Source organism: Aquarana catesbeiana, linkage group LG08, assembly GCF_042186555.1.
Source record: "Aquarana catesbeiana isolate 2022-GZ linkage group LG08, ASM4218655v1, whole genome shotgun sequence".
Taxonomy (NCBI): Eukaryota; Metazoa; Chordata; class Amphibia; order Anura; family Ranidae; genus Aquarana; species Aquarana catesbeiana.
This window is the reverse complement of record NC_133331.1, coordinates 90,624,312-90,641,452: the sequence shown is the minus strand read 5'-3', so window position 1 is coordinate 90,641,452 and position 17,141 is coordinate 90,624,312. Positions and strand designations below refer to the sequence as shown.

General features: G+C 42.3%; 1 protein-coding gene across 3 annotated transcripts in view; it reads right to left on the bottom strand.

Moving 5' to 3' along the window:
- The window catches only part of CNNM2 (cyclin and CBS domain divalent metal cation transport mediator 2), a 222,134-nt gene that overhangs the window by 46,022 nt on the left and 158,971 nt on the right, over positions 1-17,141 (bottom strand). For 2 of the 3 annotated variants that reach the window (XM_073596127.1, XM_073596128.1), the window contains exon 2: positions 232-375. The exons of the other annotated variant lie outside the window; for it this stretch is intronic. In XM_073596127.1, coding sequence (XP_073452228.1) covers positions 232-375 — 144 coding nt within the window. The remainder of the gene's footprint in view (positions 1-231; positions 376-17,141) is intronic. 3 annotated transcript variants of the gene reach the window in all.

Genomic DNA, 17,141 nt, shown 5'->3' with positions numbered 1-17,141 from the left:
TAAGAGAAATATGGAGGCCATTTCAGAAGAACAGACCAAAAACTAGTGTGTGGGAAAAAGAAGTCTGAACTTATCTCCAAGTCAGTGGATCAGTAAATATTAATACTATTGGGTCTGGTATAGTACAAAGCATAGGGCACCACTTGCTGGTTATACAAACAAAATATATAGAAACTCCTACACTAAAAAAATAAATGTAGTGTCAATCCAATTTCCCCAATTTCAACTCACTGTATAAATCGGTCTCATCTAGGATTTCAGATTTGATAATTTCTTCAATAACATCTTCCAGGGTAACTATTCCAAGCACCTCATAAAACGGGTCCCCTTCTCCTTCATTGTTCACCCTCTGTACAATCGCCAAGTGAGATTTACCTGCAGGAAGATGGGAAAGATACCATGAGACACGCTGGGTCAAACACATTGTCATGGTTTTTCTTTGCGTTTTTGGTTAACTTAGGCTTTAAAGTGGTAATAAACCCAAAATTCAAAAATATAAAATATACTTCAGCTTACTAGTCAAAAAAACAGGGTGGTTGGATCAGGTTTCTTTTCTTAGGCTTTTCCCCCTCTGTTTTCACCTGATCTTGGCAGTAAAACACCTCTTGTATTAGAGTGCCACTCTGGATGAGGAGGCACTTTTGGACAGCAGCATAGTCTGGGAAGAGGGGGCTATTTTATGTACTAGCAGATTTGCATACACTAACAAACTCCAGCTCACACTTTACATGTAGTTACAGCAAATTTTTTTTTTCCTTTTGTGATAAAGGTTTTACATGAATAAATAAAAGCTGATCATTGTAAGCACCCCTGCTAACATTAAATGGTTTTTCTCATCTCTAACTGATACTGTCCGGTGGAGAGCTTGTTCTTCTGAAAAACAACAGACTTTACTGGCCAGTTTACTAGATAAAAATAGAAGAAAGCAAGCTTAAAAAAGAAAATGAATTCAGCCATCACATCTAAGAATTGGCAATCTGCAATACAATAAATGTTTGCTTTTGGGTTTAGTACCAACTTAAATTAAATTAGATCCTATGCTTCTCTGAAGAGCTTCCATGCCTGAATAGCCAGCAAGTGTTAAATGCACTGAAAAAGTCTTAAATACAATAGTTTTGATTTACTAAATCAGAGGAGGTGGTCATCCCTAGAGCAGAGGCTTTACTTAAAACATCTTGACATTTGTGAGAAGACCACCAGTTGGCAGAAAAAACAAAATCAAGCATTCCATTTACAGTATATTATTGAAGACTACATCCAGGCATGGCAAAGCATTCTCTGAATGGCGCCCATGCTGAGCAGCAGACTCCCTGTGTTCACAGCACATCAAGCCAGCCTCTCATTACGGGACTCAGAAGCAAGCGTAGATTACTGAAGTAGCGGTGCTGAAGTAGTGATTTCCAGCTTCCAGGGGCATCAGCCAGGTATGGTATATACATATAGTTATATTGGTCCAAGCTTGAGCAATGTAACTATGTAAAAATATACTACGCCTGGATTTTTTTTTTTTTAAAAGTGGAAGTAAGCTTTCAACATTAAATTTTACCTATAGGTAAGCCTATAAGACTTACCTATAGGTAGTATAAATGTATCCTAAAATGTGCACCGTTTAGGAGATATTTAGTGCACATGCAGCCAGTGACATCACTGGCGCATTGCGCTCTGAAGGAACGGCCGTCCATGCCATTCCTTCAGAGCCCTGTGCCGTTAACGGCGGCTCCCGCCCGCATGGGCGTGACATCATCGCGGTTTCGGCCAGTCATAGAGCCAGAGTCCACGAACCCGGAAGCAAGACGGGTGAAGATGAAAGCGGCCTCCAGGCTTAAGCCCACTGTTGGCTGAAACCGGGTCACAAGAGTGAAGAGCGAACTGCACTCCTGTGATCCACAGGCAAAGCCGGTTTGGCTGTACTTCGCCTTTAAGGACAAATGTTTCTACGATTAAATCCTGAACTATTCCAGACCATCTCCAAAATTCTGGGACATTTAAGCTAGGTGGCAACTGGTGTAAACACCACAAATACAAAAGCTTTTTACATTTTTTTTTTTTGGGAAGGGGGGTTGTTTCGTTTGTACAACCTTTAAGTAGATTCTAGTGTGGTGCTTAACTGTAATTGCACTGCTTGTTTGCTTGCTTATAGATTCAAGTAAAAATGGTGATATTAATTAAAAAAAGGGTGAATTACTATGGATACACCTAGTTTTACTGATCAAGCTCATTCTTAGTGGCAGCCGTTTTTTTTTTTTTTTACAAATTCAGAAGTGGCTTGGGATAAAGGGAGGCATGTATGCCTCATTCCAATATCTCCTTGGTTACCTGAGACTTTCTGCTGCTCAGAAGTGCAGTCTAATCCAAGGTAATTACCAGCAAGCGGTAAAGTTGTAAAGCTTGCTAAATTTATCAGAACAATTTAAGAACTTTGAACACCATCACAGCATTACAGGAAAGATCCCATCAAGCTTACGGATCTTTGCAGCACCATGCCAAGAACTGAAAGCCCGGAGTCCCATCTGAAAACTAGTGCCATGTATGGCATGGAACCAAAATAGCAGAAATTTTGTTTTTTTGTCGAGCGGAGGACAGAAATAATAAATTTGTCCACAAACCAGACAAAAATAATACTTTGCCAGGCTAATTTAGTGCAAGCATAAAATAAATCCAAGAATGAAGAGCTTGCTTTCCAGCTGACATAAACAATAAAGCAGCACAATAAATATCATTTTCTCAGGGTCTGTCGTAAGTGGTTAAAAATTCCTGGTGAATGCTCTTTGCTGAAAGTTGAAATTCTTTAGCTATTCTCAGCTTGTGATCATTTAAAAGGAATTTTCCAAAGCAGGGTCTAATATTAGACTTAAAATGAAGTTTCCATTTCACTCCAGTTATATTCTCACCAAAGTAACTGCTATATAATCTGATTGTCTTGGAGCCACTAATTTAAATGCAGATAGACATACTTTACATACCAGCTGAGGACCAAGATTTTCTATTGAGGGGAGATCAAGTTTAATTATTGATTCAATAGCGAAGACCACAAATATCTATAATGAAACTTTAAGGCCTGGTTCACACCCTTGCATTATGTGCAGTTTGGAATGCATAAAAAAAGCAGGTGTCATAAAAAATACATTAAATCTAATCAGAATGTTCACTGAGTTCATAAAAATGAGCCATGTCCCATTTTCTGTGAATCTATGTGCTGTGATGCCCAAATAAATAGTGAAAATTGTAAATGCACTGCAGACATGAAAAAATGCACCAAAATTTTAAAAAAGCCGACATGGAAAGATGTGAAATCAGCATTAAAGTGTTACTAAACCCAGGATCCTATATTCACAATATCTGGTATCCCACAGTACACACAATATGGAAATGAAATTATTCTAGTAAATATAAACAGCTAATTACTTTTTCTCATCAGCAGTATATAGTAGTCTTGTGACTTCTATCAGTGTCTGGTTAAAAGAGAAGTATGGGTTTGTTTGTTTTTTTGCCTATTCATACTTACCTAGGTGGATGCAGCATTAGACCGATGCTGCATCTGTCCTCTGGCGTCTCTGCACTGAGAACAGAGCCACCCATCACCAATGGATTGGGTCTCTCCCCTCCCCGTGCGGAGAGCCGCTGACTGTCAGTCAGCATCTCTTCTGCTCTGCTCCTCCACGCTCATTGGAGCACGGAGGGGCGGGGAGCGGCCGTCTCAGTGGCTCGCTATGAGACTGAGACTGCCATCAGTCCAGGAACCTGGCAGATCCAGACTTCCTAAGTTGGGATGATGCGCTGCCTGGACTGATTCCAGTGACGTCAGCCCGCTCTCCACTGAAAACAGGTTAAAGGAGTGCAAAACGAATTGCACTCCTGTGACCCATAGCAGAAGTCTAGCCTAAAAAGCTCAGGCTGCACTTCTCCTTTAAAGCTTGTAGGAGTAGTTTTCATTCTACTCTGACTGTCCTATGAGGCTGAATGACCCCCGACCTTCTGTCTGGACAGTGCTGATAGGAGGGTGCATGTGATCAGCACAGGGCCAAGGAAAAAAAGAATAACGCTTTAGCAATACACACCAACCTGAGCAGGTGCAGAGTCCCCCCAAGGCTCTGTCTTATCAGGAGATGGATTGGGGACAGTGGAAGAAGGGGAGGATCAGAGAAGACAGGATCAAACAGCCTTTTTACACATTAGCTTCCACAGCGAGTATAACAAGCATGCGTTACCGAATAAACAGACTGATTTTACTGTTGCAGGGTAACACTTTAAGCCTGGTATGCACGGGTCAATACCGCCCAGTTCAACAGAAACCGCCTGACATTCGGCCCATGTGTACATCAGAACGGGAATGCTGGAAGACATCTGATCAGCACCAGCAGCCAATGGCTGTGAGCACTGACCGGTGTGTTCTGTCAGGGGGACAGTCCTCCTGTCAGAACACAATAGCTCAGCAAGGAGATCATTGTATCAACATTGCATAGTTAGTACAGTGAGCTCCTCCTGAGACTACTGGGTTGCCCACAAAGAACTTAAAGCGTGTACCAGGCTTAAGAGGTTGTTAAAAAGAAAGGCTGTATAGAAAAATTATTAAGACAACATACAAGTGAATGAAACAATGGTGGGAGCTACCTAAAAAAATGGTAATGACTGGCTAAATATCAGATAGTGAATGGCTGTGGGGCAATACTTTTTGCGTAGACTCTTCCAGTAATAGTTTATTAGAAAACAATTACAATCAGCTGATCAACCATTTACATGAGAATAATTGCCCAACTGTTCTCCTGTTGAACACAAACCCAACAAACGTGTTTAAAATGGGCAGGATCAGGAAACCTCATTCTTGTGAATATAGGATTTTACAGTGCCATTGGCAATGAATGTCCCCTTTGCTAGAGTGTTAATATCTTAAGGTTGAACTGGATACTAAGGTTGAACTGGATGGACTTGTGTCTTTTTTCAACCTGACTACGTATCTTGTTAGCCCATCAGAAAGTAATCCCCAACTGATGACTCTTCTTTTAAGCCACTGTGATTCTTCTAGACCAGGGATTCTTAACTAGGGTTCCTTCAGAGATTGCTAGGGGTTCCCTGATCAATGATCAGTTTCTGCCTCTCAGATAAGTTCCCACTCACATCATTGGTCTTTTTAGCCATCACTAAAGGAGGTAATTCTTCCCAAAGACCACAAGTCTAAGGAGCATCCTTTCCACTGACCATCAAACTAATGTATCATGAGTTGTAGATATAGTCATTTTTAGCAGGGATTCCCTGAGACAGGAAAGTTATTTCAAGGGTTTCTCGGTGATAAAAAGGTTGAGAAAGGCTGTTCTAGACCAAGGAATCAAGGAAGGTAGGTGGGTAAGATAACACTAAAAAATGTTTAAGCAACCATAGCATGGTGTACAAACAGCCTCCTTACCTCTGGGCAGTATTTAGATCCATTCTGGAAAGCCACTGAAAGTGGGAACTCTACTACTTTAAGACACGATTCCCATGTGGGGCCAGTGACGTGTCCTTTAAAATTCCTAATTACAGAGAACACTGAACAGGATATGGATATTATAAATGGAACACTTCATATTTCTGCTTATTTTAGACTGGGAGAACACATCACATCTACAAAACCATACAGGTTGCTGATGGTTGTTGCATGTTCGGTTTTCTGCCTTACCCAGGCTCTTCACACAGTGCAATGCAATATTCAAGCGCAGTTGGCTGTACCATCCACATCCGAGTAATGCTACAATATCCCCTGTGAGAGAATTGTAAAACTTGGCTTCCCAGGGCAGAGAGCAAGCTGTGGAATTTTAGGGTGTGAATACTTGTATCATTTTATAATATTGCAAGTTATCTACACAGTCAGGAGTCATAATAAAAACTCTCAAAAAGGCGTGTATATTGAAACAGTACCATGTAACAAAATCACAATATGTGCCAAAGAGTCTTGGGTTACTACCATAACCTACAATGTGGATATCATTCAAGGCAGTCGGGTTTGCTCCTGATCCAAAGCAGCTGAATGAGCAAAGCCTCAGAAAAATAAAATTAAAGTACTGGGGGCAAAAAGAGTTGCAAAAGAGGACTTGATAGATTTGAAGCCAAACTAAGGAGTGCTTAAAAATACAACAACCATGCTGCAAGAATTTTTAGGAAGATATTTCAGATTACTCCTTGTTTTTATTATATGAATACAAATATATCCATAACAAAGACAGAATCACATTACTAGAAAATATTTTCTGACTCAGAAGCATAGGATGAGGTTAGCGCCGAGTGTCTATCAATGAAACAAATAATGCACAAGTTTGTTTCCCTCAGTGAGGATTCATCTACCTAGCAAAGGCAAGGGGAGGATAAGTTTGTTTTTATAGAACTTCTAATTCAGGTGGCAGCAAATAGTGCTGTGGGGTGGGCTATTTGCCGAGGCACTGCTTCCCGCTGTAGGATGGGAATGGGTTGTTTGCCATGACACTACTTAGCACTGTGGGATAGGAATGGGTTGTTTGCCATGACACTGCTTAGCACTGTGGGATGGGAATGAGTTGTTTGCCATGACACTGCTTAGGACTGTGGGATGGGAATGGATTGTTTGCTGGGGAACTACCTAGCAATGTGGGATAGGGATGGGTTGTTTCCAAAGGCAATGCTTGGCATTGTGGGATGGGGATGGGTTCTTTGCCAAGGGACTGTTTAGCATTGTGGAATAGGAATGGATTGTTTGCTTGAGGCACTGCTTAGCACTGTGGGATGGGGGTGGGTTGTTTGCCGGGGCACTGATTAGCGCTGTGGGATGGGGATAGGGTTGTTACAGGAGGCACTGCTTAACACCAATGGATGGGGATGGGTTGTTTGCTGGGGCACTGCTTAGTGCTGTGGGTTAGGGGAGAATAGCTTGCCGAGGCACTGCTTAGCACTGTAGAATGGGAATGGGTTGTTTGCCATGACATCGCTTAGCACTGTGGGATGGGAATGGGTTGTTTGGCAGGGAACTACTTAGCAATGTGGGAGAGGGGTGGATTGTTTTCCAAGGCAATTCTTGGCGCTGTGGGAAGGGGATGGGTTCTTTGCCGAGGCACTGCTTAGCACTGTGGGATGGGAATGGTTTGCTTGAGGCACTGCTTAGCACTGTGGAATAGAGGTGGGTTGTTTGCCAAGGCACTGATTAGCACTGTGGAAAGGGGTTGTTACAGGAGGCACTGCTCAACACTGAGGGATGGGAATGGGTTGTTTGCTGAGGCACTGCTTAGCACTGTGGGTCAGGAATGGGCTGTTTGCTGGGGAACTACTTGACATAGGGATAAGGGTGGGTTACTTAGCACCATGGGATGGGAATAAGTTGCTTGCCGAGACACTGCTTAGCACTTTGGAATGGGAATGGGTTGTTTGCAAGGGAAATACTTAGCAATGTGGGATTGCGTGGGATGTTTGCAGAGGCACTGTCGGATCAATCAAAGATACATCAGCTTTGCCATCTATAATTGAGTTTATAATATTCGTTTCAAAAGAAACCTGGGACGACTTTGCTGACAGACATTCTACTGAAAATATTAGTGGCCCGCCTGTCTCTGGCCTTATTATGTTCTAATTCATGACCCAAAAAAGCATGAAATGCAATGATAGTTCTGGATTTAAAAAGTATTTATTGCAGGAGAGCCTACCTGCTAGCAAATTTTCCCTTTCTTAGTACTTACCTTTTTTCTACTTAAAAGCCAACATTATAAGAACACATTCGCATGGAGGTGAAATAAATTTGATGTAAAAAAATATTTTTTAAAGAACGACGCCAATACTGGGGACTTGTTTACTGGACTAATCCCAGCAGTCCTGGGTTTTTCTGTACAGTAGCTGCAGTGTTCAGCACTATTGAAGCCCACATTGGGGGTTTTAATGAAGAAATTAGCTCAAATTGGCCAACTTTACCTTACTGAAGCAATCGTCAGCAACACACTAAATACCAAAACATGAATAAGGGTGCAGTGGGAACGTCAGCATATATTTTTTAACCCTAACTGATTCCCTATCAAATGTCTATAAATAGTCAGAAAAAGCAGAAAAGGCTTAACTGCTTTGGTAGTCAACCTGGAAAGTAATATGTCACTCAGGGAAGATCACTACAGGATATTTGACCTTTCTGAATTGAATATGAACCCAGCTCTGCTATTGCTATTCTTTTGTAAACAGCATAGTATATATCAGTGGGTATGAAGTACAAAGCTTTCCAAGAGAGACTCAGGTGACTTAATATACACAGCTTAGAAGGGAGTAAAAGAGGGGCATGTGATGGAAACATTTAAGTACATTAAAAGGTTTAACAGGTTCAAAGGGGATATTTTCCAGAACAAAGAAAATTAGAGTGCCAGACATGTAAGACTGAGCATCCTAATAGGAGTTATTTACAAAATACATTGTGTACAGCTAAGTGTTTTAATGTGTCAGATGCACTTTTTAAAAGCTCCTCTCTCCTGCTCCTTTTCATTTACGCAGTCAAGGTCATTTGTTTAAAAGGAAAAACCACCAACATCTTAGAAAGGTGCTTTCCCTTGAAGTGAGTGACATTCAGAAGTGTGGCAGAAAAAAAACGGGATGAGAAGAGGTATTAAAAAAACAAAAAAACAAAAAAAAACAAAAAAACAAAAAAAACAAAAAAAAAAACTACCGCACACTGCCTGGCGAGCTGCTGGAAGATCGCCAGGTGTCAGCATGCTCTATTGCAGGCGTCTCCAAACTTTAACAAAAGGGCCAGTTTACTGTCCTTAAGACTTTAAGGGGGCCACACTGTGGCCATTCAGAGTATAAAAAGTCTCAACATCAGTGGGGGAAAAAATGTCCTATCATTTGTTTCAGTGGAAGTAATTGTGCCTCATCTTTGGTGTCAATGGGGGGGGGATTATGCCACATTCTTGGTGTCACTGGGAAGTGTTGTACCCCATCATTGGTGTCATTGGGCCCAATTGTGTGTGCCATTGGGAGAAATTGTGCCCTGTCGATGGTGTCATTGGGAGGAATAGTACCCCATCAATGGGTCTCATTGGGCCCCACTGTCGATCTCATTGGGAGAAGTATTGACCTATCATTAGGCTCAGTTGTTGGTCTCATTGGGAGGAATAGTGCCTCATCATTGGGTGTCACTGGGCCCCATTGTTGGTCTCATTGGGAGGAACAGTGTCCCATCATTGGGTGTCAATGGGCCCCATTGTTGGTCTCATTGAGAGGAATAGTGCCTCATCACTGAGTGTCATTGGGCCCCATTGTTGGTTTGATTGGGAGGAATAGTGCCTCATCATTGGTTGTCATTGGGCCATATTGTTGGTATCATTGGGAGAAATTGTGCCCCATCATTGGTGTAAGTGGAAGGAATTGTGCCCCATCATTGGTGTCATTAGACCCAATTGTTCGTGTCATTGGGAGAGATTGTGCCCTGTCAATGGTGTCATTGGGAGGAATAGTGCCCCAGCATTGGGTGTCATTGGGCCCAGTTGTTGGTCTCATTGGGAGGAATAGTGCCTCATCATTGGGCCATATTGTTGGTGTCACTGGGAGAAATTGTGCCCCATCATTGGTGTAAGTGGAAGGAATTGTGCCCCATCATTGGTGTCATTAGACCCAATTGTTTGTGTCATTGGGAGAGATTGTGCCCTGTCAATGGTGTCATTGGGAGGAATAGTGCCCCAGCATTGGGTGTCATTGGGCCCAGTTGTTGGTCTCATTGGGAGGAACAGTGCCCCATCATTGGGTGTCATTGGGCCCCATTGTTGGTGTCAGTGGGAAAAATTGTGCCCCATCATTGGTGTCCTTGAGGGGGGAATTATGGCCCCAAGGGCCAGGTAAAAGCAAGCAAAGGGCGGGGGCGTGGCCTGGAGAGCGATGGAGTAGGTCGTAGATTGTGAGAGCTCCGCTTGCTAACTATACTATCCTGATCGCTAAAATCGTGGATATATTTCCCTGCTTAGCCTCCTCTGGGTCCCGGGATTCGGACAGAAAATGTCTCCACCCAAGAGAAACACGGAGATTGCTAATCAGCTAGCGAAATACCGCCGGCAAGACACCTGCCCTGCTCTGAACACCACGCGGCCGATACTGCCAAGGATTTTTCTAATAATGGTACAGAGATGGAGATCCCAGTTTCAAGATGTCAAACGCTGCATGCACACCCAGCACCTCAAGTACGCCATGCTGTTCCCCGACAGGCTGCGGGTGGAAGAGGATAGGTACAATTCTTCGAGGACCCAGCCATGGCCTCTGCATGGCTGGACCAATGTGGATGCCCTGCTTATCTGCCCGATTGTTCTGGTGCCTCTAAGTATGGCTTGTATTATCACCTACCGTTTTTCTTTCCTGTGTTGGAGCCCGACACAGGGGGGATCTGCACCTCGAACGGCCATTGACTCAAATCCCTCCATAGGTTTACCCAGCTGGATAATAAACTTGCACACTCCTGGTGCTTCCGTTCCCTCATCAGGGTCTTCTCTAGACACCTGATGTGTCTAGAGAAGACCCTGATGACAGGCAATTTCTACTACACTACCCTGTTTTGATGCAAGTGGTCCCCACGGAGGGAATTTTGTGGGGGACTGACCTCCCATTACCTTACCACGCGCTGTGCAGTGAAAAGTCGCCCCCAATGCTTTTTTTCTTTTTCCCTATAATGGGGATTAGAGTTCAGTTCCCGTTAGTAACTTTTGATTCACGTTCAGGTATCTTAAGTCATGTACCTCCAGCCAGCTCTGCCTGCTGGATGACCGCTCACCTGTTTGATTTTGGGGATTGTATGCTCTCACCAGGTTGTGGGGGGGGTGAAGAGCTGGGAGGGCTAGGGAACGCACGATCAACACAATTGAGCTACTGGTTGATTTGTTTTTTCCCATTTCATGTTCCATTATTGGATTGCACATAAGGATTTATGTTGGTACATTATATATTGCTTGGTACAATGCATACTGTTAAAGGTTTCTATCTGTAGCCCTGCTGGTCCCATTGGGAAAATATCCTTTCACATAGTGCCCATATCTCCAATGACCTCTGTTAAATTTCTATCCTATCTAGCCTATCATAGTACATACACAAATCTGTCTAGAGGGGTCTCTATCCTCATTGCTAAATCTACTCCTTTTGAGCGTATTTCCTTGCTGCCGGACCGGCAGGGCATATATCTGTTCCTACATGCTACACTGGGTGGGATCCCCTTTTTGATATTGGCTTATGTTTTACCTCCATACAGCTCGGAAGTAGTTACAGAGGGACTAGCCTTTATGGCTCAGTGCCCAACGATCCCAGCTGTGTCGATGGGCAATTTTAACATGACCATGATCCCTGCTGTGGATTGTCCAGTACAGGCTGAGGCACCTGGAACTGTACCGCAGCATACCAGGTTGTACCGCACACTGACTTTAATTCGTACTGATTCATGTTTGGAGGTACCAAAACCCTACCACTAGAGCATAAACATGTCACTCTACTAGCCACAACACAATGTCTCGAATAGATTTGGTCTCCAAGGCACTTCTACCCAAAGTGACAGGGACGGGCTTTGCTCCTAGAGCCTTGTCTGACCACTCCCCTTGCTGGATGACAGCTTTATTACTAGTGTCGTCCCCCACTCCCATGTGGAGACTCAATCCCTATTGGCTGTCTATACTGCCTGAACGCAATATTATAGCTAGGGAAATTCAGTTTTTCTTTGATGATAATCAGGACTCCTCTACATAAAATATAGTGTGGCATTCATTTAAAATACACGTGCGTAGGATCATATCGACATGAATAAATAGGCTCAAACGTTCACCCAAGCTTATATTACAGCTATCATCGGACAAATTACAAGAACTAGAAGAGACGTTGAAATCTTGATAGAGTTAAGCTACAAGTGGCACCGTCACACAGCTGTATACAGAGTAGGCCAGACAGTGCTTATTCTTTTGTAAAAAAGCGGGTTTTTGAACATGGAGAACTATCAGGGAAACTGTTGGCGTACCTAGCCCACTTGGATAAAGCGCCAGTGGTCGTTTCCCTATTGGATTCAGATAGCACTACCCTCACTGATCCCCTCCCCAAGTCGCGGACAAATTCAAAAAGTTTCCCCACCTTGATGCCGAACAACTCACAATGCTAGAAGCGCCTATAACTATCGGTGACATTACAGGTCTAGAATTTTACACTACTTTTTCAGAAATACTCATTCCCAAACTGAAGGCCCTGAACCAATTTATTTTTGATCAGGGAATACTCCCATCCTCAGTGCAGGAAACTCAAATCATAGCTCTCCCTAAACCAGGTAAGGATCCACACTATCCTGAATCATACCGCCCTATCTCTTGTTACAAGTTGACATTAAAATACTGGCCAAAATTCTCGATTCCGGATTAAATAAAGTCATACTCTCACTAATCCACCCCGACCAAACCAGATTTATGGCGGGGAAAAACACTGCTATGAACATCAGGTGATTGTTCATGAACATTCAGGCCTCTCATGAAAACTCTGAAACTCGGGTGATGGTGGCTTTAGATACAGCCAAGGCCGTCGAATGGCGGTACCTATGGGAATGCCTTCATAGATTTGGATTCGGGCCCAACGTCATTAAATGGGTACAGCTCCTATACCAATCACCTAAAGCCTGGGTGTACATTAATGGGTGGCTATCTGATCAATTCCCCCTCGAAAGGGGCACACATCAGGGCTGCCCCCTTTCCCCCCTACTATAAGCCCTGGTGGCCGAACCACTGGCCATTGCCATCAGGGCAGAGCCAAAAATATCAGGCCTTCGAATAGGTACCACTCTAGAAAAATTAGTCTTATATGCAGACGACACCATTCTTTACTTAGCTGACCAGGGACCAGATTTACAAGCCACACTGGAGATTATAATTATTATATTGGGCATGGAATCTTCTAAGCTCATTTCCACTCTTTACCCTATTATTAGACTTCCTGGTATCATAGCATTGACTCAAAAGGCTAAATCCGCATAGGAACAGGATGTTGTGGCTTTTAGTGATTCAGATTGGGAGGAAATCCTGGAGGGTGTTAAAACAGCATTTCCTAAAATGTCGAATAGAGTAACACAAATTATATATTATTCAGAGAACTTACCTGACGCCACAAAGGTTAGCTCGTTTTCAACCAACACATAGTCCATTATGCCCTTTTTGTGCCTCAGCCCCCGGCATTTTTTTATCACCTGCTATGGAACTGTCCAAATATACTCCAGGTTATCCACTTCCTGCACGATAAGATGGGTTCTCCTGTTGCCCTAGACCCGAAACTATGCCTACTGCACCTATTTATGGATGCAGATGTAGACAAATTCCTGGCCACATTTATATAGGACACTTTTTTGTCACAGAAGGTTGTGGCCCAGGCCTAAATGCAGGCATTAACCCCCCCCCCCCCCCCACAATACAGAACTGGAAAAAGGATGTCAATGATACTCTAAGGCCTAATGACAAAAAAGTTGCCACCCCAGCATCCCTGAGCTTGATTAGGTGGTTATAGCAAAATCAGACCCTTCAACTTAGCGATACATTTAGAAAGTACTGGCTGACATATCAAGATCTGCAGAAAAACCTTTACAGCTGATGCACGTTTACCTGAAAACCTGGAAAGTGGTAGTAAAGTCCGCTTTTTATCTTGTATTTGCAGGTAAGCCTACTTTATAAAAATAAAAATGTGTAGCACCACTTAGAAATAAATGTGCAAATTACAGAAGACTTCCCACAGTGTGGAATGTACAAGACTAGTGGGATAGAAGACATAGCGGCCAATGGTCTTGTGAACAGGATGTGAGGGGGATTCTGATTACAAAGGAGGACTGTGCACTGTAATACCAAGAAATTATTTAAAGATATGAAAGCACCTGCATACATACATTAAAACATTACAACCAGGAGGTTCAACTTTAAATTTGGGATTCAAAAGAGTGATTCTTCCTTTACAGACCAAATCCAATATAAAAACATTTTGCCCATTCTTCTATGCAAAATAGCTCAAGAGCTGTCAGATTAAATGGAGCGCTTCTGTGAACAGCAGGCTGTCCCTGCTGAAGAAAAGCATCCCCACATGATGATGCCACCACCAAGTTTCACGGTGTGTTCAGTGTGAGGTGCAGTGCTAGTTTTCCGCCACACAAAGTTTTACTTTTAGGCCAAAAAGTTCAATTTTGGTCTCATCTGACCAGAACACCTTCTTCCATATTGTTTGCCGTTTCCCCCACATGGCTTCTATACAAACTGCAAATGAGAAATTCTTATGGCTTTCTTTCAACAACGGCTTTCTTATTACTACACTTTCATAAAGGCCAGATTTGTGGAATGCACTCCTTGCCCGGCTTGTCAGTTTAGGTGGATGGCCAGGTCTTGGTAGGTTTGCAATTGTGCCAAGCTCTCCATTTTTGGATGATGGATTGAGCAGTGCTCCGTGAGATGTTCAAAGTTTGGGATATTTTTTTATAACCTAAGCCTGCTTTAAACATCTCCACAACTTAATTACTGACATGTCTGGTGTGTTCCTTGGCCTTCATGATGCTGTTTGTGCACTAAGGTTCACTAACAAACCTCTCAGGGCTTCACAGAACAGCTGTACACACAGGTGGACTCTATTTACCAATTGGGGGAATTCCAAAAATAATTGGTTACACTAGATTTTAGTTAGGGGTATCAGAGTAAAGGGGGCTGAATACAAATTCACGCCACATTTGTAAAAATGTTGAAACCCATTAATCATTTTCCTTCCACTTCACAATTATGTGCCACTTTGTGTTGGTCTATCACAAAAAATCCCAATTTAATACATTTATGGTTTTGGTTGTAACATGACAAAATGTGAAAATTTCAAGTGCTATGAATACTTTTTCAAGGCACTGTAAAATAAGAGATTTGATTGCAATATTTCATGTTTACCTGATTGAAGCATACTAAAGAAAATGTATACAAAAGTCTATACATTCCGCTTTAAAACACGTTCCTTTGTAAACTCGCTTTCCCCACAACTAATTATATAATTTGGAAAAAGAAGGGCTGTTACGGAACTGAACTCTGTTTTACCTGACATCTAGAGAGCCAATAACCAAAACAAAATCCACTGATATCTTCGTTTAGGGTTTAGAACAGCTCTGATAGAGCAAGTGAGCTTGGTTCAAATTCCAGTGTCAGATCTCACTAGGATCTCGCTCAAGTAATTTTATCTCCCAGAAGCCTTAACTTCTATAATGTTACATCACTGGAATACTGGCCTAGTAATTCACCTTTTTAGCATGTATTCATGGTAAGAAAAATCTTTTATAACACTATTAAATGCTGTCAGTTAGGCATAACAAATTAATAGGAAATATTTACTGGATATTCCTTCAATATTTTAGTTTACAAAAACCCATAAACTCAAAAAGGGAAGTAATAGTATTACCCAGTATTTAAGATGATCGGTCTTAACACAATAGGTACCATAAATTAAAATGATAAAGTTTCGAGAGGTATGGTTTTCCTAATGCAGGGTAAGACCCTTAGCCCCCGCTCACATCGGGCCGATTTGACATGTCAAATCGCATGTCAAATCTGAGCCTATTATCGGCAACGGCACTGTCCGAAACGATTCCCAAAAGTAGTTCCTGCACTCCTTGTGATGACTTTGGGGGCAATTTCAATAGACATATGTGAATGAACCCGCACAGATGTCTCTCGAATTTCCCCTTAAGTCGAACTGAAATGCCGGTTTGAAATTGTGCAAGTTCAGCTGACAAAGGTATATGAAGCAACAGATTTTGTAATTGCCTAAAGAATCATATGGGGGGGGGGGGGGGGGGGGATAATGAAAAAGTTTGTAATTTGGCAGTGTTGTGGGAGTCCCTGAATGTGCATATAAATGACAATAATATACAGAGAAGACCTTTTGCTGTGAACATTTTGGAACTGTAAAGCCTAGTACACACAATGAAATTATCGGACGATTGATCGTCAGTTTTTGTTTTTGCATGCTAGTCTCCTTATCGAAAACAAATAGGTTACGAAAAGCACAAAATGCATGTACAACAGAATAAAATTTCAGAAGTGATGTAATTTGTATTGTATTTTCGTATAAAAACTGTACTGATTAAAATAAAAATTGTACGATCTGGTATCGCATGAGAAAAATGTTCATGTTTGTCCCTTCGGAAAATTTCGGACAAAAGCTGTATACCAACGATCAGATTATCGTATGATTGATTTGAAAGCGGTATTTTTGTACGATATTCTGATCGTGTGTATGGGGCTTAAAATGTTACTAAACCCAGGACCCTGCATTCACTATATCTGGTCCCCCACAGTATAAAGAACATGGAAATACAATTATTTTAGTAAATATAAACTGCTAAATACCTTTTCTCATCAGCAGTTAGAGCAGTCTTGTGACTTCTATCAGTGTCCAGCCAAGCATAGGTTGAAGCTTGTAGCAGTTTTTCGACTGTCCTACGAGACTGCATGATCCCTGACCCTCTGTCTGGACAATGATGATTGGCCCTGTGCTGATTACATGCACTCTCCCAAGAAAGAAAAAAAAAAAAAAAAAAAACCTCTGTAGCAGTATACACCAAACTGAGCATGTGCAGCCTGACTCCATAGACTCTGTTATCAGGAAATTATCAGGGGGCAGTGGAAGGAGGGAGGATCAGAGAAGCCAGGATCAAACAGCCTTTTTACACAATTCGGAGGATTAACCCCTTAGGTTTCACAGTGAGTATAACAAGCATGCTTTACTGCATATACAGATTGATTTTTGTGTTGGGGATTTAGTAACACTTAAAGAGGAAGTAAACCCAGATGGGTTTTACTTCCTTTTTATTCCCCTGCCAAGTAAAAGCATAATGTGCTAGTATGCATTGCATACTAGCACATTATGTGACACCTGCAAATGAAGCCTGCGCTGTCCCCGCTGGAGGACGCATCCATGTATGTTAGTCCATCTTTCTTCCGGGGGCTGCGGACTCCGGCTCTGACTGGCCGGAGTCACGTGACGTCACTCCCGCACATGATATCACTGGCGCAGTGTACAGCAAATATCTCCTAAACTGTGCACGTTTAGGAGATATTTACAGTATCTATAGGTAAGCCTTATTATAGGCTTACCTATAGGTACAACTTACCAATGGAGGTTTACAATCTCTTTAAGGCTCTGTACACAGGGGTATCAAG